Here is a 26,069-nt window from a genome sequence, read left to right as displayed (position 1 = left end):
CCAAAATTGATTTGTAACAGAAAGTTGTGAAGTAGGCATCAAGAAGTCAAGTAGAACTTTTTATAACTAAAATCAAAGCATCTATTGATGTGATTTACTTTAACCTGGTCTGGCAAAAACAGGATGATATTGTGATTAAAAAATCTGCCTTGGGAAGAACCCAAACAACGAGGCTCCTTATTCATGCTTATCTCCTTCACCTTATTTTAATTACTTTTCATACTGATTTTCTGAGAATTTTTATACTATTTTGTAAGATATTTTAGGATGTAATCCTCATCTGACTCCAAAAATTACTTTATTCAAATATGCATGAATAATCGCTATGATATTGTCCTCTAATTTGATTAAAATTTTACTTTGCACATCCTTGATATCCAAAGAAATTACTGTCAAATAACTTGAATATCGCAAAAATAATCATATCTTCTTTATTTTTTTTCCCTTTTTTATTAATGAAAACAGTCACTGCAGTCTTCCTGGGTGACTATTCAGTAAACGCAGATAAATTTCTGAGGCCTAAGCCGTACATTTTTTGCTTCTTGCAATTTAAAATATCTCTAAAGGATATTAAAAAATTGGGAAAAGCCTGTATAGCTTAAAAGTCTGATTTATATATTTTATACCCAGCTACAAAATCAATTTTTTATTTATCAGTTTTCTAATGGGTAAGCTTTATTTTTAACATAAAACTGTGGAAGTTTCATTTTTTACTGAGAAAAAACTCAATTGCATTTAAATTTCAGAGGCTACTCATCCGTCTGTTAGCTGTAAAACTGTCTTTGAAACTTTCTACCTGTGAGTGTGGATGGAGAGCACTCATTTCTTGCATATTGTGGAAAAACAGTGTAAGATGAAAATTGGGTATTTTCAGCATTACTGATGGGACACGAAAGCGTTTACGTTAATATTAATGGTTCTGGCTTTGCCTGCTTTGGTATTGATCAAAGGCTTGTTGGTAAGTGATGAGTTCAAAGACAGAGATTTTTTTGGGGAGGGGAGTTTGAGGGGTGGACTCTAAATTTCTATCTGTAGTAAAATTGCGGAATTAATCACTAAAATTGTAGTTCTACAATGCATGTTCCTTCAGTGACCAAACATCTTCATGAACTTGCCCCAGCCTGGCTCGGGGAGCTGGCTCCTTTTGCTCTCTTGTTGCCACTGTCCACTGCTATCTGCCTTTTGGGGGGATTTGTTTTCTTTTGGCAGTTCATTTTAAACCCTGATTATTTCAAGCCCTGTTCGTAGCACAGATGCACAAACAGTTTATTGGTGGGTGGAGGTGGCTGCAAGTGGATGACAGGGGAAGAACGTCTGGAGGAGGAGCTGGAGATGGGGCTGGATGCATCTTAATCTGATTTTTGGCCAGAGACAAGGTGGTGTCATCCCCTGTTAGCACAGCCAAGTGTTGCTGAGGGAAAAAAAAAGAAACTGCCATTCTTTTGGAAAGCCCTGGTTCTGCTTTATATAGAAGCATAGAATTTGGAGTGTTCCTATAAAGTAAGTAAATAGTATATGCAGTATATGCAGTGTTCCTATAAAGTAGATAAATCTAAAGAACTACAGTGTGTATCTTTCATCTTATTGCTGGCCAAATAAACATTTTACCTCCTCAGGAACAGCAATATTGTTTTGAAACTGACCATCACAGAGCCTCACCTGAGGATGTTTCATCCAACATCAGAGGGCAGTGGATGTCAGTATGACAAAAATTGCTTAGAAGTAGGTTTTAATATTATAGTTTAGGACACAAGACGATTTTTCCCTTTGAAGACTGAAAGTCTCAGTTGAAGTTATTGCTTTGTTGTAACAGAAGCTTCTGCCACAATATTTTTAAGGGTGTACAGAGCAAGCTCTTTCGCACTATGCCTTTTCCTAGAGGACCTTCAGCAGCTTGTACCACATTAGCATGAGGCAGTGCTGCTGACTTAGTGCCAGACAGATGGAGGGCTATTGCCCCACAACTGCTCTGCATCCAGGAGTTTCTGCTGAAGGAGCTGGGAGTTAATTCCTTGTCAGTTTTGATATCTGGGGACCTGTGCTACGAACTGACACGGCTGCACACCCAAACAAGGATGTAAAGTAAACGCTGTTGATTAGTTAACTCCATGTTGACTAGTACTATAGCTTGATTAAATTTTGGCAATAAATCAGCACATATTTTTTGAGCAGGGTATGTCTGTTGATAGTTAAAGCATAATATAAATTATTAAGAGTAGAAAAATATCTTGGAAGCATGGATAACATATTCTGTCTTTATTAATAGCCAGAATGTTTTTCTTATATGATTACACATATTGACTGGTCTAGTATGAAAAAATGGAAGTTTGGAGATGTGTAACAATCTGCATTTTGGGGAAACTGAAGAAGGTGTTTGGTTCCTCCTTATTGTGAAGATGAGAATCAAGTAACTTTTGTGGATAGAAAATGAAGAGTAATTGAATCTTTGAGAAAATAGCAGTGTGGTGAGCTTACAAGTTGATGCACACCTCTTTTGAAGCACAAAAAGAGAGCTACTGTATTTCCTGAGTGCTAAGATAAGATTTTTTGAGAAGGGCATTATCTGTAGAGGAAGATCTGATAGAGGGGAACTTACCAATATTTAATCACAGGTGTTTCTTTTCACAAGAAAAGCAAAATCCACAAATGGCTGAAGTAGATATTGAGGTATGAATCAGATTAAAATTGACATAGAGAGTACTACTAACATTAAACTGCATGCATATCTTGATTTGCAAACTTTATGTTATTTAAATCCTGTTGAAGTGAAATATTCTCACATTTGACTATTCATTTTCTGTTCACAAAACTCTCAGATTGTAATCTTCACTTTCAGCTGGAGCTAAACACCTTCTTCAAAGTTTACTGTGAAGATCAATAGGCAACTTTTATCTTCTTTCTCATTTAAGGGCTATGATGGTAGTTATACTTCTGTTTAGTGATAGGTTGTTTCTAAAGAGGTTTCATATGCCTTAAAAATAATTTTTAAGCAATTGCGTATCATACTTTATCTTGTTCGTAAAGTGCCAGTCTGAAGGTGGGTAAATATCCTTTGCCAGGCACTATCAGGGGACAATTTGGAGTAAATTCTTCTGCTTTTCAAGTCTTTCTTTATTATATATTTAGCAAGACTCATGTAGCTTCATGAGCAAAGAGAGGAAGCTCATAATGTACTCAAAAGACCTTTACAATTGTTATTTGGAGACTGAGGTTGATGTTCTTACATTGATCATCTCAAATTTTCCAATCTTCTTTTCGCAAACTTTGCAAACTCCTCAACATGGGATATGGGCTATGATACATGCAGTTTCGAGGTGCTGTTATCACCTAGAAGGTCAGAAAAAGTCCTGCTTGAGCAATGCTTTTCCTTACCAGAGGATTTCTGCTGAATCTTATGTGACTGTATGGTACAGTTAGACAGTAGAGGTAAAGCTTTTCTGTATTTAATTCCACTGGTGGAAGTAAGAGGCACTTCTGGATTTCTTGACTGCCTTAGAGTCACTTCTGGACAAAGTTTAATCTGCATTTCATCAAATGCAAATTATATGAGCTTGACATTCCTAAGGATTATAGTTTTCTTTTTACTCAGGGAAAGGAAGGAGAAGGTATTTTCTGAGGCCACCTGAAGGAGTTTCCTTTAACACATGACAGGCTGCTCTGTTTGCTGGGAATCTAATGGACTAACGGTTGGTTCTGCACTTAGCATCTATTGATTGAAGAACACTGTAAATAAAGTCTGATGCACAAAGGTCATCAATATCTCCAAACTCTAATGAACTTTAAGAGCAATGCTGGTGGAAAACTGCTATTTTTCTTTTAGAGGGTCACTGTCAAGAGCTATGCAGATTCTTCCTTTTATTGCTACTAAATCTGAAATATAAGTCTTTAGTTTCTTTACAGAGACTTGTTTACTGTTTCTGTTTCCAAAAAGCTTGTAGAATAAAATGTGACACAGGATAAATGTAATAGAAGTAGTAGTAGTGGTGGTTTTGGACTTTTAAATAATGCATTCTGATACTGCATTCTGCCAGATCTTTGGTTACCATCTACTGGTCTCAGCATTCTGAGTCTGACAAAAGATTTGAAGCCTCTAAGGCTTTCTTCAGTGCACTCTTCTAATATTTAGGTTTGCAAATACTACAGGGAGCATTTAACTCCAAATGAAAAAGCCTGCCTTCCTTCCTTTCTTCCTGTCTTTTGGCAATACAGCACTGAAATTACCTGATGTCATCGTTAATTCTCAAATGGTTTAACAGACTATTATGCATCGTTTTCTAGCTTGAGTGTGGCTGGAAGCCATTGACATTCCTAATCAAACACCTAGACTGTTTATGTCAGTAATAACCTCTATTTAAAATGTACTCTAAATTATTTATTCTCATACCTGGCCAGAGTGAATGTATTATTTTTTTTTTTTTTACAAACAAAGAATTCCCAGATTATCGCGTTGTAAAGGAAATAAGGAAAGATGGATCGTATTGGTATGATTGGAACTCTTTTGGACAAGAAGTATGATTTGTCTTTTGGGACAGCACCACATCCTATTGGAATAAGAGAAATAAGCACTTAACCATTTCTTTCTCACAGTTGCTAGATAAAGGATTAGAAAGATAAGGTATCTAGTTCGCTACAACTAACTGAGTATTCATTCTGAAGAAAAAAGAAAAAATAAGTACATTAATTTTTCTCTCGTATTCTGTATGTCTTTGAGCTACACTGCCTTCACTTTGTAGCAATAATCTGACATGTAGTTCAGTAACAGCATGCATTTCAGAAAAATATTTCCTTGTAAGAATTGAGCCACGAGTTTAGTCTCTCTCTGAAGTTGGCAGAGATAGTAATTCAGTGCATTTGACTTTAAAGTTGTATTCATCCCTCGATGAGCTCCTTTACAATCTTTCACTTCTCCTACTCAGGCTGAGTTCCAGAGATTTACAATAGGCATTGCAGCTCGTTTACACGTTGGCAGAAAAAACAAACCCATTAGTCACTAACAGCAGGGGTATGCCTTAACTCTCCCGCTTCCTTTGATCATTTTTCTGCCTTCAGTAGCTCAACCAGATTCTCTTTTCTAAGGTTTTCTGAAGCAAAATTAGCATTTCTTGTTGGGGGAAGGGAGAGACTTTTACCTGAAAACCTCGTTGTGCACGCTACTTTGATGAGGCATGAACATCTTAGCTCACTTTATTTTGCATTAAGCAGTTATCACACTAAAAAAATAAACAAGCAAATATGGAATCTTCAGCTTTTTGCAATGCTAATGACAGTGATGTGACAGTTCCTCATAATTTAAATATTGGGTAGGTTAAGTACTTCTTCCTGCCAAAGAATGATATGGAAGAAGATACTTGTTCTTCTCAAGGCTTGATGACTCACATTAAACACCTGCTAATTGTCTTGTACTTGTTGAAGTAACATCCCTGCTAGCTACTCCCTCCAGCTGAGTTAATAATTACCTTGGAAGTCATGAGTTTTTGTTAATGAGATTCAATATAGTATTCTTAATTCAGGAGGGTGGTCCTCACAGTTGTGTCTGTATGCTGAAAGATTCAAGAACTACACCTTCTCCAATAAGTGTCACAGTCTGACTCATAGGAGGAGTGACTATCTCAAGGCAAAATTCCTTTTGTGATCATTGCTGAGGTCTGCTAGGCTGCATTAGGCTGGATTATGAGGCAATACTTCCACAGTAGATGTTTCCTCCATGCCTTCTCCATAGTCAGAAAAAGAAGAAATTCTCACATCTAACATTACAGCTGTGGGATGTTAACAGTCAGTGTCAGTCTTTATTTTCACTGAGAAGGTCCACTTCTATGGAAATCCCTTTGTAGTTGTTCTGTGGACATGAACATAAACATGAATATCTCTCAGTCCTGTAGGGAAGGGAGTGTTAATGTCTATAGACCAAACCTGCTGAAGTAGATCCTGCAGAAGTGGAAATTGTTTTGCTTGGAGAGAAAGTTCTGTTATTATACTGAATTTGTCATATGTTGCAGAAGGAGATATTTTAATGAATTTTTCTCAAAAAATGCATATCTGATAGAAGTAAAGGGAATTTGAGGAGGCCTTGTCCTAGTCCATTCTGCTAAAGGAAACATTGTAAGGGAGCTGTGACTGTAAGGGAGGTGTTACTTTAGCAAAGAAATTCCCAGGTAACCAGTAGCTGTATGTGTATTGACAGACGTATTTCGGTTAAGTCATAAGCATTAAAGCCAATGGATAGATACAGATTCCTAGAGGAAAATGCTCATTTTGTGGAGAAAACTGTAGTGGAACTGATTTTGAGAAAACAGCAGAGATGCTTAGGATTTCACCATGAAAATATATAATAGTTCATATTATTTTTGTTGTCTGTTGCATTCAGGCCCTATTAAATATGTAATCACATTCCTTTTAAGACATTCCACCCTCACTGAATGGACCAACCCTTTGTCTGATTAGTCAGGGAGTCCAAATTCAGCTGCTTTCATGGCTGTATCCCAGCTTTGGGAGGTTGTTTAGGTTTTATTCTCTGTTTAGGCTGTCCTGACACAGCATGTGCAGCAATATCTGACCAGTGCAGCAGAGGGGACAGGCACTGTTCTGGTCCATCTCAGCTGCATAAGGTCAAGCAGCAGCTTGTCTGCAGCAGTTGGATCTGGATACCAGACTCATCACACAGGCAGAAGAAGGTGTTCACCACATGCTGACCAAGCAGCTGTTCCTCATCTCTGCTGGGAAAGCCATGATTTTGTCCTTACCCTTTTCCCATACTGACTACTGTGAGAGTCACCTCTTGTTGGGTTTTCAATGGCACATCGTGACAAGGGTGTAATTGAGACAGTCTGTCTCAGACTGACAGATGAATGACAGATGTCATTCAGATGTTATTCATCTGCATTACCTTTCGTCTCTGTGTTCTTTTTCCTACCATGCTACCTGTAGCTTTATAAACAAAAGAACCTCACTGGTCCTAAATTACAGCTTCTCTCCTGCAAGCTCTCCTGTGCCTTGCACATCTGCCTTTTGCATTTCCAGAGATACCAGCTGTGAATTAGCTTTGTCCTATGAACATCCTAACCTCCCTCCCCTCCCTGGTTACTTTTTACTGTAATTTCCAGCTGTTTAAGGGTTTAGCTAAGAACTGTGGTAATGTTTGGATTGAAATTGCCTTGGTTAGAGGGGCCCCTATGTGCTGGTGTGATACCGTGTCCTGATGGAAATGGTATTTGCAGATCGATGTGCTGAATGACTCTCTTCTTCTCCCTGTTTTTGTCTGGGAACAATTCTGAACTGGCAGCAGTTTCTTGGTTTGTTTTAATGTGTTGTTAACCCATGGTGGGTTTTTTCTGTATGAAGAGGAAATTTTTGCAGCTCTTTTACCTTGTTTATGGGTGGAAAAGGGCTCAGCCAGGGTGCAGATTTACAGTTGGGGAAATAATTACATCACTGGTGTGAGGGAGGCTTAATTAATTTACATGCTTGCAAAGAGAGAGCTCCTATGTCTGGCACTGAGAGCTTTTTGAGTGGAGCTGCATCCTGAAATTTTGAAAAGTTTTGAGTGTCTCCCAAAGAAAAAAGGCTTAGCTGGTACCTAACACTTCCCTCTCCAGGGATGTAAAGTTTTAGCCCAAGTAGAATTTACTAAATTCAGGCCATTTTTCGTTATTTTTTATTAATTAATTGTCTTTTTGTATTATTGCCATTACTCTTTCCTGTTAGCTGTCAGCAGATATTTTCAGTGCAACATTTCTGTTATGAAATAGATTCCCCCCAAGTTTGGGCTTACAAAACAAACAAATGCAAGCAGATATTTGCTGCCACAACACCATGCTAGTCAGGATTTCAGCAGTAAAGTGACAAACTGTGAGAATGTACTGGTAAGACAGAAGGATGCTTCACTTCTTTTTTGACTTAGGTAGGGTTTTTTCATCATAGTTGCTTGACTGTTTATGCCACTGTGGTTTTCATAGATTTTATTGACATAGTTGGTTGTAAACCCTTTATCTCACTCACACACCTTTTTTGTTGATTACCGCTAGCAGGTTGAAGAAAATGCCTTTAAGGAAAAAAAAAAAAAAAAGTTGTATTTGTTCAGAGAACAAGAGTTTCCAGAATCTCGCTAGTATTTTTAATGCAAAAACATTACTCCCTAAAAAAGCATTTTGTTGATATTTTTTGAGTTTGGGTTAGTGTGTCTCTGATTGTTTCCATGCAATACAGCCTGTACTGCCTGTCGTCAATGGTTATTTGACCATCTCTGGAGGAACGCAAAAATCAGTTTTCCTTTGTTAACTTGTGGTCTTGCCTAGAGCTTGGCCAGTTGCAACACAGTAGAGCAGAAATAGAGGGGATCATCAATGAAGTGGAGAGGCTGAGGTCCCTGGTGGCGTGGCTCTCACTGTGTGGAAAGGCAGATTCACAGCTGTGTGTACAGCCTTTCAGCGCTAGAAATGCTGTTTTGGAAAGTGTTGGTAGTGGGAACTGGATGGCTCAGCACACTGGTAATGGTGTGGGTCTTCTTCCCACACCCCTGTGCTGGTGACTGGCAGATGTCACGTTGCAGGATGGGTCTGATCCCCATCCAGCACTCTGCAAACAGCTGTCCCCATCACAGCAGTGGTGATCCCAACAATTGCTAATTGCCAAAGCGACTCAGCGCTCGGGAAACTCTACTCCAGTCTTGGGAGAAAGAGGCCTGAGACTGGTATGTGTTGTAGGGAGGATGGGTTCCACTCTCCAAGTGGGTTCTGGACTGTTTTGGGGAATTTACATTGCCACTGTACGTTGCCATGCTCCTCACTTTTCTGTAAATGAGCTGTTTCAGTCCCTGAGGCTGTCAGTCTGCTCCCTTCCACTACATCAGTTTCAAAACACATAGTTAAATACAGGAAAGGGACAATGTCTTTTACCTTTCTCATAGAAAACACGATTTTTCTGCTGATCTCAGTGTTAAATTGGGGTTACTCTAAGTTTAGACTTTACACAAGGATGGGAAAATGCCAAGGGGTATTATTCCCAGAAAATTTTGCTTTGCCTAACAACTGGACATCAGGACTATAGTATTTGCAATGGAACAGAGGAACTTTTAAGGAAAAATAAAACATCAAAAAGTTACCAGCAAACCAATCGATGTGCAGTGATCAGTATGAGCAGAGAAGGATATGTAATAGCTTGGCTCACTATCATCAGAAATTGCTACTGTGGGATTTGGGATGTTACCATATGTAGTTGAAAATGAAATTTGAACTTCTTTCATGCAAACAAAAATAACTTTCTGCCTTATTTCTTTCTCATTAATACTGCAATCGAAATATTGAGGGAGAAGTTTGAAACATATTGATTTCATTTTGAAGGCATATTACTAAATCTCTTGAGGGTTTGTTGATCTTGAATCATTTCATTTTCATAGTGTTTCAGATTGAAAATTATTAGTAATTCTGTTTAAGTTGCAGCTAAATTACTAATTAACTTTCATCTCAAAGATTTTATTTCTTACATGTTTCTGGCAGCACAGTGCACTCTCTATACAATGCAGCAGAAATTTTTTGTTACCTGCCTCTCTGTGCTCCTTATAATCTTATAAAGCAGGTTTGGAATTAATGAGCTGTCACATCTTGGGTAATGAATGAAAAGAGCTGACAGAAATCCTTTTGTTGTTTAAGAATTTCCAAATAATTAATGGGAAAAAAAATGACAGAGGTTCTTTTCGGGTTTAAGAAGAAATGCATCTTTCAAATTCTTTCCATGGCAGAAGAAACTTTAAAATATGTATGCCAAAAATGAAGGGATCCCTGATTAATGAGTTAATTCCAGTTCTCTCTTCTGAGATAAACTTGCAGAATTTGAGATAAAAGGATTTAATGTTTTGAGAAATAGCTTCCTAGTCTGCCGGTTCCTTATTCCACGTTCATCTCAGAAGTAAAAAATCTGGATTCCTGGATTTGCCATTTTGGACAAATTGAGTTAAGCACTGAGCATGTTTATAGTAATTATGTATTGTGTACACAGACAATGTTGTAAACTTCAGGTTAGCTTTGGGGAAGGCAAGGCATTTCCTTATGTTTTATTATGTTTTTCTCCAATTTCTGGAGGTCCGCTGTGGCTGTTGGGAATAACTGGCACTGCTGTTTTTCAGGTAACCGTCTCAGATGGGGGCACATCCCCCAAGCAATCCTCCGTTTGGGTGGTGGTGCAGGTTCTGGATGAGAATGACAACAAACCGCAGTTTCCAGAGAAAGTCTATCAGATCAAGCTGCCGGAGAGGGACCGTAAGAAAAGAGGGGAGCCCATCTACAGAGCTTTTGCTTTTGACAAAGACGAAGGCCCTAATGCAGAGATCTCGTACAGCATTGTGGATGGGAACGATGATGGGAAGTTTTTCATTGATCCCAAAACAGGGATGGTTTCTTCCAGAAAGCAGTTCACAGCAGGGAGTTATGACATCTTAACGGTAAGCACTCTTTCATTGACACACAAACTCATGATTTGACTGATTTCCGTTTTCCTTTTTTTTAAGAAATAGGCCCTCCTGTATAAAGAGGACTATATAACTGTGTTCATGCCCTGTATGTAAGACCTAAATTAAGAAATTTAGTATTCATACACAAAACTACTGCCAAAAAACTGAGTGTGAGAGATCATTCATGCTATTGCAGGTCATGAAATATTCTCGGTGTGTGACGTCAGCCTGTAAATTGTTAGCATGAGCCATTCCCTTGAATATGCAGAAATGAAGACCAAGTACTTGTCTGCTCCCAAAGTTGTATCATGTTGGCCAGGGCAGGTAGAGCTACAGATGGGTACTTAATTTTGGTGTGGACACAACTGTTTGCCCTTACAGAGAGCACCTACTGTCCCAGTTAGGTGGCTGCATCTAAGAGAGGAGGAACACTGTGTACTCTGTTTTGTGGAAGCAATTTCAGTTAAAAGAAAGCTCAGTCAAAATTCTTCTTTCAGAACTCTAACCGTACAGTGAAAGTGAAGGAAGGGGGAATAAAATATGATTGAGTTGATATAAAGCCATATAAGACTGGAATGTGCACTCTTCATGTGCAGGTATAAGCCAACAAGTTGTAGTTGAGGAGCTGAAATAAAAATGTCAGAGGTCCATGGTCTGACATCTGGAAGTGATGTATCTTACAGAAGTGGGTTACCTTCATAATGTTGGAAAATTAATAAATAACAAAACATTGAGAAATACCTAGGAATCAGTAGAGCAGCCTTTGAGTGAGTGAGTGCTTTTACCTCTGGCGACCTCAAAGTCATGTTTGAGATGTGAGCCTTCTTGTAATGCAACAACTGAAGATTTTCTAACTAGAAACTGCTCATCACACCCTCAGTATCTTTTCACAAAGGGCCTGCCTGCTTGGAATGGAGAGTGACGAGTGTTAGTATCAAACACACTTAACACATTTCCAGAGGAAGAAGTAGGGCATGATATCTCAGAAAAATAAAGTATTTCCCATTTTTAAAAGGTATTTTAATGGCATATTTATACCAGTAGAGACCTATATAGCCAGAAACATTACCTTTTTAAAAAGAAAGGTTAACATTTTGTTAACATTGATGTTATCCACCGAAGCACCCATTTTGTAACCTGCATTCAGAATTTTCTTAAGCTCAGTGTTTGTTGCTGCTCATCTTGTCTTTGCTATGCTAAATCCATAAAGCATGTCACAAAGATCAAGCCTATCCATCTTTCTAGAAGACTTTATAATAAAAAGAAATAGCACCAAGTAAAGCAATTTTTAATGAACTTGACAGAGAGGAGAAAGAAAACATGACAATATTTTGAATTATATTTTTTATGGAGAATGAGGGAAATGACCTGAAACTTATTTAATTCAATTAAAGATCCTGAGGAAGGCAATATAGGGAATACTTATCTGCAACACAGATGCCACTTGAAAGCAGTCAAACATGCTCTGGGTGAGCACGTTTTGCAAATGCGTGGTGTTACAAAGGGTCATTACAAAGCTTCCAGCTTTGCTGCAAGAGGGAGCTGGGTGCAAGATAAAATCAGAGCAAAGCTGGTTCTGGAGAGGAGGATCTGTGTGGGGAGTGTTCGAATTGCATCTGCAGGTGGCCTCACACCAGCATTTCTTAAACAAAACATTTCAGTTTAAAATCACCTTTTTCAGTGAAAAGTCAAAGCATTATGCAAAAGAAAAAAAAATAGTGAGAATTGAGAAATAAGCATTTGTCGGGTTTTTTTGGGGTTTTTTTGTGGGATTTTACATAAAAGGTTACAAAGGCCATTTTCCAAGCAGTCGTCGCACTACAGTAGCATTAGTTCTGAACTGCCAAGCCGGGATGCTCAGCCTGAGCCCTCTTTTCTTTGTGCCTGCCAGATAAAAGCAGTGGACAATGGCCGGCCCCAAAAATCTTCCACTGCCCGTCTCCATATTGAGTGGATAAAAAAGCCTGTGCCCTCGCCCGTGCCCCTGACTTTCGACGAGCCCTTTTACAACTTCACCGTCATGGAGAGCGATAAAGTGACCGAGATTGTCGGGGTGGTCTCTGTGCAGCCCTCTAACATCCCCCTCTGGTTCGATATCGTCGGTAAGTTGGGAGCCAGCGGTGCCAGGAGGACGCCCCAGAAGCAAAGCACTTGGCTGTGCAGTTTTGTGAGCAAGAAGACTAACCATGAACTGTCTCCCCACCTCCCTCCCCACCCCCCCCAGTTAAATCCATTTTCCTAATGATGAAATGAAAATGCTATTTTAATATAGTGATAACAGTAGTAGTAATAATAATAATAATAATAATAATATTCCTGCTTTTGTTATGACTCTTTAGCTAAGCTTTAAAAAGAGCGCTGTATGGCTGAATTGTTTTTTTTTTTGTACTATGTTATTTACTGCAATCTTAATGTTGTCTGTCATTTGAATTCTATTGTCATACTTTGCTAATCTCATTTCTAAATGTATTTATGGTACTTAGACTTGCTGTCCCTCATTTCTCTCTTTCTTCACCTTTTTTTCTGCATTCTGTTCTTTTTTTTCTGCTTCCGACTGCCCTGCTTCAAGGTGGCAAGCATGCTCGAGAGATGTTCTATATTCTACAGACAGCTTGTGGGCAGAACTGTTCAACAGAAGGTACCCTTAGTGCAAACACATTTGCTAAAATACAACTATCCAGGCTGCCTTTTATTTTTTGCAAGTTTTTTTGATACAATTTATATTACATCTTTCATAAGTGCCTGTGACAGGATGCGATGCGACACATGGATGTGCTGCATTTCTTTCTATGACAGCTTTAACCGTATTTGTGTCCAATTATTATCATTTTATTCACGGATTTTCCACAGTTTATCACAAATAATTAATTCAAACTTTTCACAGTCCAGTGCCATCCATTTAACTGTGAAACAGAATGGGATGCCTCAACATATGGGTTACAAATGGAGACACCAAAAGTTTGTCTTGAATGCAAGCTGAAACAGAGAAATGTGTTTTGATGTGAGATTTCAACCACAAAATTGCCTTACATAAAATTGCTTATAAAAATAGGGCGGGAAAAGCATCCTTAGTAAAAAGGAGGAGAAGCCATAGAAGTCTTAAAATTGCAGGGAAATGCCATTAGCAGCCAAAATGACAGGGAGCAAAGGGTCTCACTTGGTTGAAGCAGAGAAATGGGAGTCAATGTTCCTAAGCATTTCTTTCCCACTTCTGCTGCTGATTCAGTTAATGTCATTTAAAATAACTCATTTAACATCTCAAAAGTGAGAATTTCCCCTGGAAAATTATTGTGCTTCTTAATATTTGCAGATGCTTGTATGTAGTGTTTGCATACCTTTGGATGCAAAACAGTTCATCTGCACAAAGTGTAATTATTTAAATGAAGGGTTATAAAGCAAATGCTGTATGAAAGATTAGAGAAACAAAAAGCTTTTGCCATGGATTTAGCAGAAAGTGTGCATCAGCAGTCTTTATTTACAGGGATTGAGCCTGGCTCCCATTTCAATATAGTTATTTGCAGATGGGTTTAGCCAACAGGAAGGACAGGGACCACAGGAGAAAGGGTCTGTCAGAGTCGTTTTCATCCACCTTTTATTGCCAATTTGTGCAGATGAAAGACAGAAGCAGCATTCTGAGGAATTCCTCTCTGAATTTGTACCACGGTTTCTGATGTGCCAATCTTATTAAAATTAAACCCAAACCTGCTACCATGTTCTGGGGTTCCTGCTAGTTCCTGGGGGAGGACAGCATATCTTTTCTACAGTTTTCCTGCCATTTCCTTGGTTGCTTCAGTATGCTACATGCAGTTTATAAGCTAATGTTTACATTTCTATTCCCTTCTTCACTGAACCTTTCCTCCCAAGACAAATCCATCTTTTTTGATGTTTTTGACAGTTTTTTCCTATTTGAACCTTTTGCTGGACTTCTGGTCATTTTCATGGCAGCTTGACCAACTCTCATTAAAATGCTGCCCTGAGGGGAAGCCCTTGCTCTTCCACTATATTCTTTTTCATTATTAAGAATCACTTTCAATCAAGCAACGCCTTATACTGATATTTGATTTTTTGCCTACCAAACACAGATGATAGGGAGAACATTAGGAATTTTTAACCTCTGTCATTTAGTGTGGCCTTTATGCCTAAACCGGTTCAAATGTTTTAGAAAATTTTCCCTATTTAAACAATTCTAATGGTTTCCCTACAGGCTGTAGCTTCTGAAGCTGCAAGATGCTGCATCATTGCAGAGGTCAGTGAGACAGAGCTTTCCTAGATTTAATGAGAAATTGGTGACCCTGACCTTCCAGTTTGGTTCTGTTACCATTTGAATGTTTTCATTAAATATTGCTGCTGTTACACATAATTGCACTCCCAACAGCACCAATTTCTGCAACAGGAATAGCCAACAATCCTGGTCATGCAGAAGACCTTGTTGTTCCAGACATTCAGTATGGAAGGAGCAAAGACAAAACCCATCCTTAGGGTTTTACAGACAGAACACTGTGTATTTAGATAACTATTGCTGCCTTTAGCCAGTGTCAAACCCCACTTTTTTTCATTGTTCCTTGATATCATCAGCACTGAGGTCTTGTGCTGAAAAGCCCAATGAATGACGTGGGGTATTTGTAGAAGTTAATTGTCATATACAGAAAGCTGTGTGTGACTGCTGATGCAAGAGATGGTTTCTGTGCTGCTGTAAAACCAGACCTGATCCTGCTCCATCTGGTATTTCGTGATTCTGAACCTCTGTGCATAGTTCACAGTAATGTCAACAAAACCCCTGAAGGTTTATGTAGAGACATGGTTTAATATAGAGTTTGCAGCTTGACCTTTATCTTTATGACCTTTTCAAACTAAATGGGCATTGGAATTCCAGACGATCTCTTTTTTAATGCATAACATCCACTCTCTCCCAGACGAAAAAAAAAAAGAGAGGGAGAGCAGATGAAGTTTGGCTATAAAGTGTCCTGTCTGCCTAACTTTGCACCTTAATTATGTATACCTTAGGTAGCTGTTTAAGTTCTTGAGTTAATCAGCTCCAAGGGAGGAAGATGCCACGGAGGCAGGAAGGTCATTTTCCATTGATAGACTAGAGAGGAACAGGATACTTGGATGATTGTTTGTTTCTTTAATTGGGAATAGTTGAGATGTCATACTTGGTTTCTGTTTTCAGACTGCATTCAATACTATTCTCAATTCAGGCACATTCCACTGTGTGAAAGACATAAGCATCAGTTGTATTAGATTTATTCAGTTATTAATAAGAAACTAATTTTCAATGGGAACTCCCAGATAAGTCAGAGACCTTTATTTATACCAGGTAAATTGAGCCCTTTCTGTTTTTTCCTTTGTTACTGATGGGAGTGGTGGGATGGCTACTTTAACAGTGGAGCTAAGCTGCATGGTGCTAGATTGTGCTTAAGTGGCATGTTGCACAACATCTCTCTGGTTCCCCAAACAGTCCTCCCTCTATCTTTGCTTCTTCCCCAAGCCTGTGCCTTTATAACAGCAGCCAAGCTTTGAAACCACATCAGCACTTTTTACCAAGCGTGCTTAAATGCCAATAATTTTAATATCTCTTAATTTTAGTTAATCGTCCATTAAATTCATAGTGCTGCAAGTTTTCATTAAAGTCAAAAACATGTAGCTCTCTAGCCTTCTTTGGATAATCTTTTCTGAGAACTATCTAAAATACCTTCTTGATTTCTTTCTTGCTTTTTATGCCCTTGCTTTCAGCTTCTTAGCAGCAAACTCAAGGCTTTGAGTCTCTTTATAGTAGTTTTATCTAAAATTCAGAGTCTGCATTACTTCCTTCTTAGCATTATATAGTACATAAAAGAATAAATATTTCCCTGTAATTTTACTAATATTTATTATGTTATGATTTTAAAAAATCTGTAGTTGAATTTTTGGTTTTTTGAGACAGTCATTAAGTTTATTTCGTCTTCTTTGAAAAAAAAGAAATTAAAAGTTTGGCTTTGCTTCTTTTTCTGAAAATTCTAGAGGTACTTTAGCCTCACCTCTGAGTTTCAGGGTGAATTAGTTTCCTGTGTTTCGCTCTGATTCTCTTCCCTGAGCAACGTGACTATTGTAGCAATTGGCCCTGTTCACTGCTGTCAGCTTTTTTTGGGACAGACAAGTAAGAATCTTCTCTGCACTGAGAAAATGTGGTTTAGAGGACTGTTCTCTAAATCAGACAATTTCCCATATTTCTTTTCTCCATTTGTCCATAATGGCATGGTAGGCCAAATGAGACTTGTGTGAGGATAGCCGTACATCACGGCTCTGTTAATTTTGAACATAAAATATTGTGTGTCGTTTGCTACCTGCCAGTGAAAGAAGACTCCTGCTAGGTTTTAGCAGTGTTTTAACTGGGGATGTCCTCCAGAGCTCAGTGTGATCCATCTTTGCATCTAAGACTGAGCAAGTCTGATTCTCTGCAGTCTTCAGATATTTCTGAGGTGGTATTCAATCCCAGCCTTTTTGATCGTCCCCCTGGAAAATATGGAAAAAGGTCCTCATATGAGACTCGTCTGCCTACACATCCTCCAGATTTGCTAACATGTTTTCCTCTCAAAGGAGAAAATTATTTTTCCCAGCAGCATGATCCATCTTAAAGTGTGTATCATCAACTGATAGGAACATGGGAGGCTCCACACCATACCAAAAAGGAACCACATCTAGGAAAAGCCCTACCAAAAAATTAACTGCTTGCAGAAAAATGCAATATGAGGAGAATATGCTTGAAAATTAAAAACCCCAACCCTGAAATTAGAAAGGGCCAGAGATGCAGAGCCTATGTCCTGTGGGAATGCAAGATTTGGATTGTGTCTTGCCTTAGGCAAATTCTTCAGCCAACCCCCAGAAATCCCTTTTGATAGGTCAAGTTTTCCTTGGCCTTTCTGTTGCACCTCTCTTGTTAGCCTCACAAGGTTCTGTGGTTTGGGGTTTTTTAGGTATCTTTTTTATAAGGAAAATCAATTCTTTCCAAAGTATACAGGACTTTTGTCAGAAGAAAAATTGTTCATAGTGACTATGAAGCCAAAAAATAAGCTAAGAACAAAGGTAAAAGTCCAGGTTCAGACAGAAAATGTAACCAACTCTATACCAAGTACGCAACTTAAGAGTTTGTTGTCTCAGAGGTGTCTCAGTTCAGTTTCCTGAGATCTTTCTTAACTGTACTATACCATCTGTTAAACTGAAAATAAAGACTGTTCTAGAGAGTGGTAGTTAGGGCCAGCTAGTAAGATCTTCTGTACCAGCGGCTGTTTCTACAGCTGTACTGAAAGCAGCTGGAATTGGAAAATCATATGTAAACTATAACACACTTTTAGATTACATTAAACATTAATAGTTCTAGAAGTTACTAGTTCTAAAACTTTAATACTTCTAGGGCTTTTGCAAAAGCATTAAGATCAATCTCAAGAAAGTAAGGGTGGAAATCATCTCACTTAACTTCAAGTGTCTGGAGTGTAGACATAACTATCTCCTAGGTGATTTTGGGAATCTTAACAATCAATTAGAGAGAAAAAGTGGATTAATTTTTTTCTGGATGAATTTTTACCATTCCAACATGATAAGTCTTCTCATCCAAAGACAGCATTTAAAGTAATGTGGACTTTTCATGAAATCTTATTCAAAGTGCTTCAGTGTAATCAGATTATTTTAAGGGAAGTCTATAAATTGTATTGAAGATGTATCAGCATTACATTTTAGCCTGAAATGATACTATAGACAACAGCTAATCCACATGTCTCTGGAGTTACTCAGTATTAAAATGCTTTCTCAGGACGACCTGTCTAGCCAAATTGTCAGTGCAATCATCTTGCTTTCTTTGTCACTGATTTTCCCAAAGCGCCTGAGGAACTCGCAACGTATTATCTTCATTTGAAATATTTCTTTCCTAATGCAATTGCAAGCACATTAGCAAAGACAGCTTCTACGTATCTTGTATCTGAAAGCAGGGTTTAGTAGGCAGTAAAAAGGAAAGCATGTGCCAAATGCTGGAAAGTGGAATAAGTAATGAAAATTCACATTAATAAAACTCAGCAGCAGAACAAAATGGCATCATCCTTAGCCCTCTTTCATCTGAAGATTGTGATCAAAGAAACTATTAAATGGACAATAGTAAAATTGTTAAATCTGGTACTCTGGGAGCTCATGGCACTGCAGACAAGCTCACTTCCAAAAGGTTGGTACAGACAAAGCGTCAGACTTTCGAAAACAACCTCCAGCATCCCAGAAGCCAACACCTCCTCAGCTGTCACCTCCTCGGGCTCCAGCCCTCCAACATCTACATGACCACCTTTGGATGGCAGTGGTTTCCTGTGGAGTTCCCAGCTGCAAGACTTATAAAGAGAAGACTCCTGTTCGTTTTTACACACAAATGATGCCTCTCTCTTTGTGCAACCCAGCACCCATCTTTCAAAGATGATTGTGGTGGATGTTTCTAATAGGCCTTGCATAGACTTAACACATCTGTAAGACTCCAAATGTTTAACTTTTTTACGTAATTCATTAATTCATCAGTGTTTAGTGCAGCTTCAGAAGCATTTATCGTGTATGGACCTGCATGGAGTGTATACAGAGGCCAAAGAGCAGCACAAACCATTTGCAGGCTGCCTCTAGTACTGCAGTTGAGAGGTGGGACCCAGTATCTCAGGTAGTATTCCCAGAAGTTAATCCATCTGCATGGTTCTTCATCTGACCATGGTCTGTTAAAATGTAGAAGACTGAATCATGAATAATTCAGGGTTTCACTCCAAAATAGATTATAATCACTAATCTCACAGCAGGATGTTCTCTGATCCATCTCTGCCTCAGTTTGATGCAATTTCTGCCTTGTTTAATAGAAAACGATTCAATGTAAAATGGACTGCATTGCCTGGTTAGTTACAGGCTGGGGTGACTGGCAACCAAGATTAATTTGTTTGTCACTAGACCGTTTTGGAAGATGTGAATAATGTATAAAAAGTTCACATGATGGATTCAGTTCTTCTTTTAGGGGAAGAGTATGCTTCACTTAATGAAAGTGGCTTGAAGAAGTTGGTCTATTTGCAACAGACTATGTGGTGCCCTGAAAACCCAACTCTGAGCCAGCAGAAGGTCATTTAAAACATTTATAGCTAATCCTTCCATGTTACTTCTTGGAAGTTTTAAAGGCAGGATTTTTTGGAAGTGTGTGCCAGTTGATAGCATATAATTTTTGATTGCTCATTAAGATGGTTATTAAGCATCTCAAAGTATAGACTTGCACTTTGTTTTCATGGTTATCAGTATGAAACATTCTCTTTGTGAAGTGCCTACTGTCCCAAGGCTAGTTTCATTTCAGCTGAGATTTCCTTGCATGAATCTCAAGCTCTTTTCTTCAAAGGAGGTTTTCATGGTGCAATTTTTCTAAAGTAAATCAATTTAAAACATTAATTGGGAGAAAGAAACTTTTTCTTCCAGGCTAACTTTAAAAAAAAAAAAAAAAGAGCACCCAAGATATAATTGGTGTCCAAATACCTTTCTATTGCTTAAATATCAAGGACAGGTTGCAGAATGAGGGTTAGGAGTAAGCAATATCTGCCATAAATGACAGCAGATCCAGTGGCGACGTTTTCCTGGAAAACCACAACTTCGTCTATTAGGCTTAGACCTGTATATATGTACATACATCTGTTCAACATGTGGAAATCTGATGGCACATCTGAAATTACTACAGTTGGATCATTTCAGTGGCCAGAAGTTCACCAATACTGCCTTTCCTCTGCAGCAGTCACCTGCATTATTATTTTTCCTCCTATTTTCTTCTGTCCATCTCTGAATGTCTTTCAAGACAAAAATGGATAGAGCAGTGTTTCTTCCACCTTCCTCTTTCTTTGCAATAGCCTGTGCAAGAGGTAGAAGTGAGAGTTCCTTCACTTTAGGAATTCGGGAGCTGTGATTTTGCTGTGTTACCTCCTAATCTTCAGCTTCTTTAAATGTCAAAAAATTCTTCTCTCACTAAATGCATGACTGCTTCTGAGAATAATGCCAGTTCCTGTTCAGCAAACCATGCAGATGGGAGAGCATGGAAGACTCTCCTCTTCTCCACTCAGTCCCCCAGCCCTAAAATTTTGAGAGCCATTTTGTGACACTGCCAGCCATTCACATATATCTCTCTTTACATATATATATTTCACCAGAGCTAAGTCAATAGGATGGATATTTTTCTACCTGTGGACCTCATCTCAAGAGCTTTCAGCAGCTGTTACACAAGTCTCATAACCAGTGGGGTTTGAAAGGCTTTTTGTCACTGTAGAACAGGGTTGGCATTGAATTGCTGTGTTATGAATATACCTTAAGAGTTTGTCTGTCAGCAGTGTTGTGTCCCGCCTCTTCCTGTCCCTAGCCTCCAAAAATTTCAGACTCAACTAATACTAAATTACACTTCATAGATGAGTAAGTAAGAAAACTGCTTATCAGCAGGGAGTGTGTGCTGTGCTTTTGAAAATAATGAGTGGTTCAAATTTATAAACTGTAGCTGTGGCTGACAAATCTTGTAACCCTTCAGTCTGAAATTATATTTGATATTATATTATTTATAGCCTTATTTTACTTGTTAATAGATTTTTTTCTTTTCTTTATTTCACTCAGTACTCAGGAGAGTTTTCCCACTGCTGCAGCATTCAGTGTGTGACAGGAAAAGGGGATGTTAGTATTAGAACAATGCTTTGTGAGAGGTTTTTCTGTATTGAAAAGAATTTAGGTTGTGTGTCCTGCCAGGTCTATTTGAATAATTCTTAAAACACTGGCAGGGTCTGACCTTTGCTGCCAGTAATTATCAGTGTCCTTGGTATTAACATAACAAATCTTTATTTGCATTTTTTAAATTGATTATAATTGTAATTTTTAAAAACTCAGATGATGGTATTTGCATGCAGAAGTATCAGTGAGAATTTCCTGAAAATGAAATAAGTAGAATAAAACCCTCTTGAAATGACTTTTATACAAAAAGATAAATATTCTTGTTCATTATTCAAACCATGAGGGCACACATCTTAGGGGCTTATAGCCATTTGATTCTTTTTGTAGTTTCAGCTATAGTTTACTTAAATGTACTGCAAGATTTTTATTCTTTCTTTTTGGCAATGTATTTTAATGATATCTGCTTTTCAATATACAAACTGTGCTTTGAAATATAAATGACTTATGAACAAAGAAGTATCACTAGACTTACTGTGTATGCTAAGAGAGGCCATTAAGATGGATGACACTAAACAGATATGCCCACTTTTAAGAATACTTGCAATGGAAGTTTTCAAGAAATGGCTAATGTGATTGTGTTTTTGTGCAACAATTAGGAGGGAATTACGATAGTTCTTTCGACGCGTATAAGGGAGTGGGCACGATTGTCATTGCAAAGCCCTTGGATGCAGAGCAGAGGTCAATGTATAATATGACTGTGGAGGTCACCGATGGAACAAACATTGCCACAACTCAGGTAGAATATCACATTCCTTTCTTGGCAAGTTATTAATTTGTTGCTGGAATGTATATGCTATAAAAGTTATTAATTTTTCCATTCAAGCGAAACCTCATCCTTTGAGACCACCAATAACTAATGGAGGGGATGTTTTTCAGAGCCTTTCCATCTGGCTGTAAAGAATCGGCTGTTGAATGTTTCAAAGCATTATTTCTCCTTTTGTTCTCTTCCTGCTCACATGAAAGTAATTTGCCTTCCTCCAGCTGAGGTTGTCCCTATCACAGGCAGCAAAGCCTAGATTTTGACAATTGCCTCTCCCCATAATGGTCCAAAATACAATAGCGCTTCCATAGTGTTGGGGAATATTGCTATTGATTGTGTTAAATGGAGTTTATACCTCTCGTCCTCCAAAGATACAAATGTGGGACACAAGATCAATTGTTCAGAAAAGAACTTGTTCAGAGGCAAAACTTAAAATTCAAAGAATCCCTCCTTTAGTGTCACTGCCTGTGATTACACTGTCTTCTGCGAAGCAGCCCCGCTGAACCTTTTAAAACCAGGCTTGCTTATCAGGCTCCATGCCTTTAAAGCTGGATCAGATAAAATTGGTGGGGTGGGGCAATGCTGGCTCTGACACGTCTTTGTAGGAGACACCCTGAGGCAGAGCCTAGGTATCTGTTCAGTGGGAACCAGTCTGGAATTGGGTCATGGCACAAGGGCAGGGACTGTGAGGTCCAGGAGGCACCAGGAAGACTTCAAACAGCAAAATTCTTTGATGTGAGGTAGGGCTGTTTATTACTTACAGCCTGAAATTCTACATCTGACTTACTCCCCAAGTCTAAATGAAAAAATAGGTTTGTGATGTTATTTCCTTCTTTATAATTCAGAAGGAAAGGCTGAACATTTTTTTTTGTTTACATATATGCATGCACATGCAGATGCTTCTGTTGTACCTTGCCTTTTTGCTCAAATGCTTTGGATGTGAATCTGTATTCAGTGAGCCACAACACCAGCTTTCATAAGAAATTGTTAAATCATTGAGTGCTTTCTCAATCTGAATTCATGTTTATATATCCTGTTTATAACCCAGTCCCAAAATGTCTGATGTTTTCTCCCAGTAATCCACCCTTGGTAAGAAAACATCAGTTGATAGTAAGTTAGGTGGTAGGAAATCCAGTGTTTTCCCTGTCAGTTTCAGAATTAATTGCATCTCTGCTAAAAACATCCCCTACTTTAAGCCTGATTATATCTGGCCCATGTTCCCCGTTATGCCTTTCTCTGTTCAATTAAGGAACTCTTTAAAAACCACTATTTTCTCCCCAGGAAGGCACTTACAATACTCAAATCACCTCCCAGTCTTCCGGTAGACAAGCAAAGGAGAATGACTGACCTCTTTATGTTCCCTTTCCATAAGGCATTTTCTTCAACTCTTGAGTAGTTTTTTTGTTATGCTGTGTTTTTTAATCTTGGCTACACTCTTAGTCCATATTTTAGATGGTGTTGAATGCCTAATGTCACCTTTTTTCTTTCTTGCAAACATTTCAGCCAAAAAAAATATTAAAAAGCTTAGGGAATTTCAAACATGCTGGATTAAAGTAATTTCTCTTTTCATGGATATTGCGTTTATTGTTTCTGCTGCTTTTGATTTAATAAATTGACCTATATAACAGTCCTCAAAACCTAGTTGGATGAAACCCCTACATTTTTAATTAAAACATATGGTAAAAACATATTTCAGTAAAGCTGTTGCATTCTAAAAGAAGCCTGAGCATTCTTTTTAACAGTGATGTGACCCATTTAGGAATGTAAGATAGTTTCAAATTGCAAGAGTATAGTATTAATAATCACTGGTGTGCACAGAGCCTTCACTCCCCCACCTTCTCTCTATGTGGATACTGTTTAATTATTTAGTGGTGGCCAGGGCATCCAAGCGTGTGTTTCTTTTGGTCTTCACTACCGAGATTTCAAAAGTGATTGTTTTCTGAAAACTGCCAGAATTATGGCCTTCATATTTATCACTCCATTTTGCAAAACTTTCCTGCTTTATTTTTGGCTGTACTTTGGAGCCTTTGGTTACCTTCCTCATCTTAATTTTCTTTTAGAAAAATAATAAAAAAATATAAAACTAATTGGTTTAATTTCAAAATGTCAAAGAATAGATCATTTACTTATAGCTCTCAGTGGCCTTATTCTGAGTTTTGACAAAACAACATTTTAAATAGTTTGTTCTCTGTACACAGTACCACCTGCATTTTTAACTGTAGCTGCAGGAAGTTACAGTAGAAGACAAAGCAGGTGGAAAGCAATTTTGAATAACAATAAAATAATTTAAAGGCCCCCTCAAAGTATGATGGTTTATTATGAAACAGCTGATGATCACCATGTGCAATGGAACACTCTTGCTTTTTTTCCACCCCAGCTGTTTTCCTTTATCTCTTCTTGGCCTTTTGTCTATTATACAGTTGGAGGTGGTAAAATACAGCATAAAAATGCCGAAGATTTTTGTTTGGATAACGTGATCCCTGGCATGGACTTGGTGAAATTTCTTCAGCAATGTTCCTGCATGCCTTAAACTCCGATGAACTGTTCACTTCCTTCATGCATTACTGTGCACATGGTTCATTACTGTACCATGAAAGGAAGGAAATCATTTTGATTTAAAAGTTACATCTGTTGTAATAATGCTTCAGTGTTGTGAAAAGAGGCAAAAGGAACATAAGGAGTACTAACAAAAAAAAAAAAGTTACAAACTTTCTGTGTAACCAAAAGCCTACTTGTTTTGGGCATGATCAAGGTTTCCAAAAGAAATACAGTCTCCAAAGTGAGAACCAAAGATCCAGGACTTGTTGAGCCGATGCCAGTCACCATGCTGCCCATCTATCCAAGCCTGAACCATCCAGCAGTTGGGATGGGAAGGAAAGGAGAAGGAAAAATATGAAGAAATTTTGACTTGTTTCACTTATATATTTGAAGTGTGGGTATAAAGCTTCGGTCACGGTGATTAACTTCTAGAATGGCTAAATCTCCTGACTTAGCCAGGGAAAGCTTTTGCTTTTTCCCTTTCTTTTATCCATCATTGCTTGAGGCCACACAGTCATTTATTAAAAGCTGAAGGCATACATTTGCTCTGAATTCCCACGAAACACAACTCCTGCAGCTGCCAGGCGAGCTATTGGCCTTGCAGAGGGATTGGGGCTTCTGTATCCCATCCATGTATCCCTCCCAGCTGGAGGGAGCTGGGACAGTGGCTCTGTGACTCTGCTCCCTGCCATGGCCATCACCTCCCTTTGGCCTGCAAAAGGTCTCGTGCCCTTGCTTGAGCAGAGAGAGGTCTCTCCCCACAAGGAATCATTTCAATGGTCTCTAAATGCCTACTCCTGCCACAGTTTTGACTCTGAAACATTAGAAATTCTCCTGGTCATGAGTTAGGTTTATCTGAAATCCCTTTTGTTTACTGAACAACTCAGATCTTTTACATGGAGGCACAACAGAGGATTAGAATCACATTTATTTACTTATTTGTAGTGCATACTCTTGAGCTTTGATAAAAGACCCACAGAAGCAGAGTATGGGGGGGAATCTTTGAACTATCATTTAAGTTATTATGATGTTTCACTTTAATTGAGAATGTTATCCTAGCAGATAATTATATTTTTGTAAGAACAGCATCTGGATTGATGTTGCTATGAGAAAAAGATGATTTTACTCCATATTTTCCTGCCTTCTTCTTCTTTCTCATCATTGTAACTGCTATAGGTCAGATGTGTTAGAGCATGAGGGATGTTGCTTCCAAGCTAGAAGGCAAAAGGCACCTCAGTGTCACTTATTGCAAAACCACCTGACTATTTCCCAGTAGAGTGGGGCACTCAGAGGGTAACGTGCACTTCCCTCGGAAAAGTTTTTGCAAATCCAGAGATATTCACTTACAATATCCTCTGCTGAAACTGGCCAGACTGGAAGAACAGACAGAAGTTACTGCCCATTGCCCCGTTCTGTCTCTCCTTGCAGAAGGTTTTAGAATTTAATTTCTTCTTGTACTGAGGATTGAGTTTTAACTCTGAGTTTCTGTCTCACCTTTCAGAGATCACCTTTCCTTTACAACATTTTCTTAAGGAGAGCTGATCAGTCACCCTGAGTGAGGGTGGTTCTCTTAAATGAATGGTGAAAAACCTTCTTAGAGAA

The 26,069-nt window shown here is 38.5% G+C and overlaps 1 protein-coding gene across 2 annotated transcripts in view; it reads left to right on the top strand.

Moving 5' to 3' along the window:
• FAT3 (FAT atypical cadherin 3) overlaps nucleotides 1–26,069 on the top strand; it is a 327,081-nt gene that overhangs the window by 214,397 nt on the left and 86,615 nt on the right. Inside the window, exons 5-8 of one of the 2 annotated variants that reach the window (XM_041487250.1) lie at nucleotides 10,118–10,432; nucleotides 12,333–12,543; nucleotides 13,011–13,079; nucleotides 21,766–21,905. In XM_041487250.1, the coding sequence (XP_041343184.1) occupies nucleotides 10,118–10,432; nucleotides 12,333–12,543; nucleotides 13,011–13,079; nucleotides 21,766–21,905 (735 nt within the window). The remainder of the gene's footprint in view (nucleotides 1–10,117; nucleotides 10,433–12,332; nucleotides 12,544–13,010; nucleotides 13,080–21,765; nucleotides 21,906–26,069) is intronic. The other variant, XM_041487251.1, reaches the window with a different exon arrangement.

This window comes from Pyrgilauda ruficollis, unplaced genomic scaffold (assembly GCF_017590135.1).
Source record: "Pyrgilauda ruficollis isolate IOZ18807 unplaced genomic scaffold, ASM1759013v1 scaffold8, whole genome shotgun sequence".
In the NCBI taxonomy this organism is placed as follows: Eukaryota; Metazoa; Chordata; class Aves; order Passeriformes; family Passeridae; genus Pyrgilauda; species Pyrgilauda ruficollis.
The sequence above is the reverse complement of the archived record's forward strand: the minus strand, read 5'-3'. Positions and strand labels throughout refer to the sequence as shown.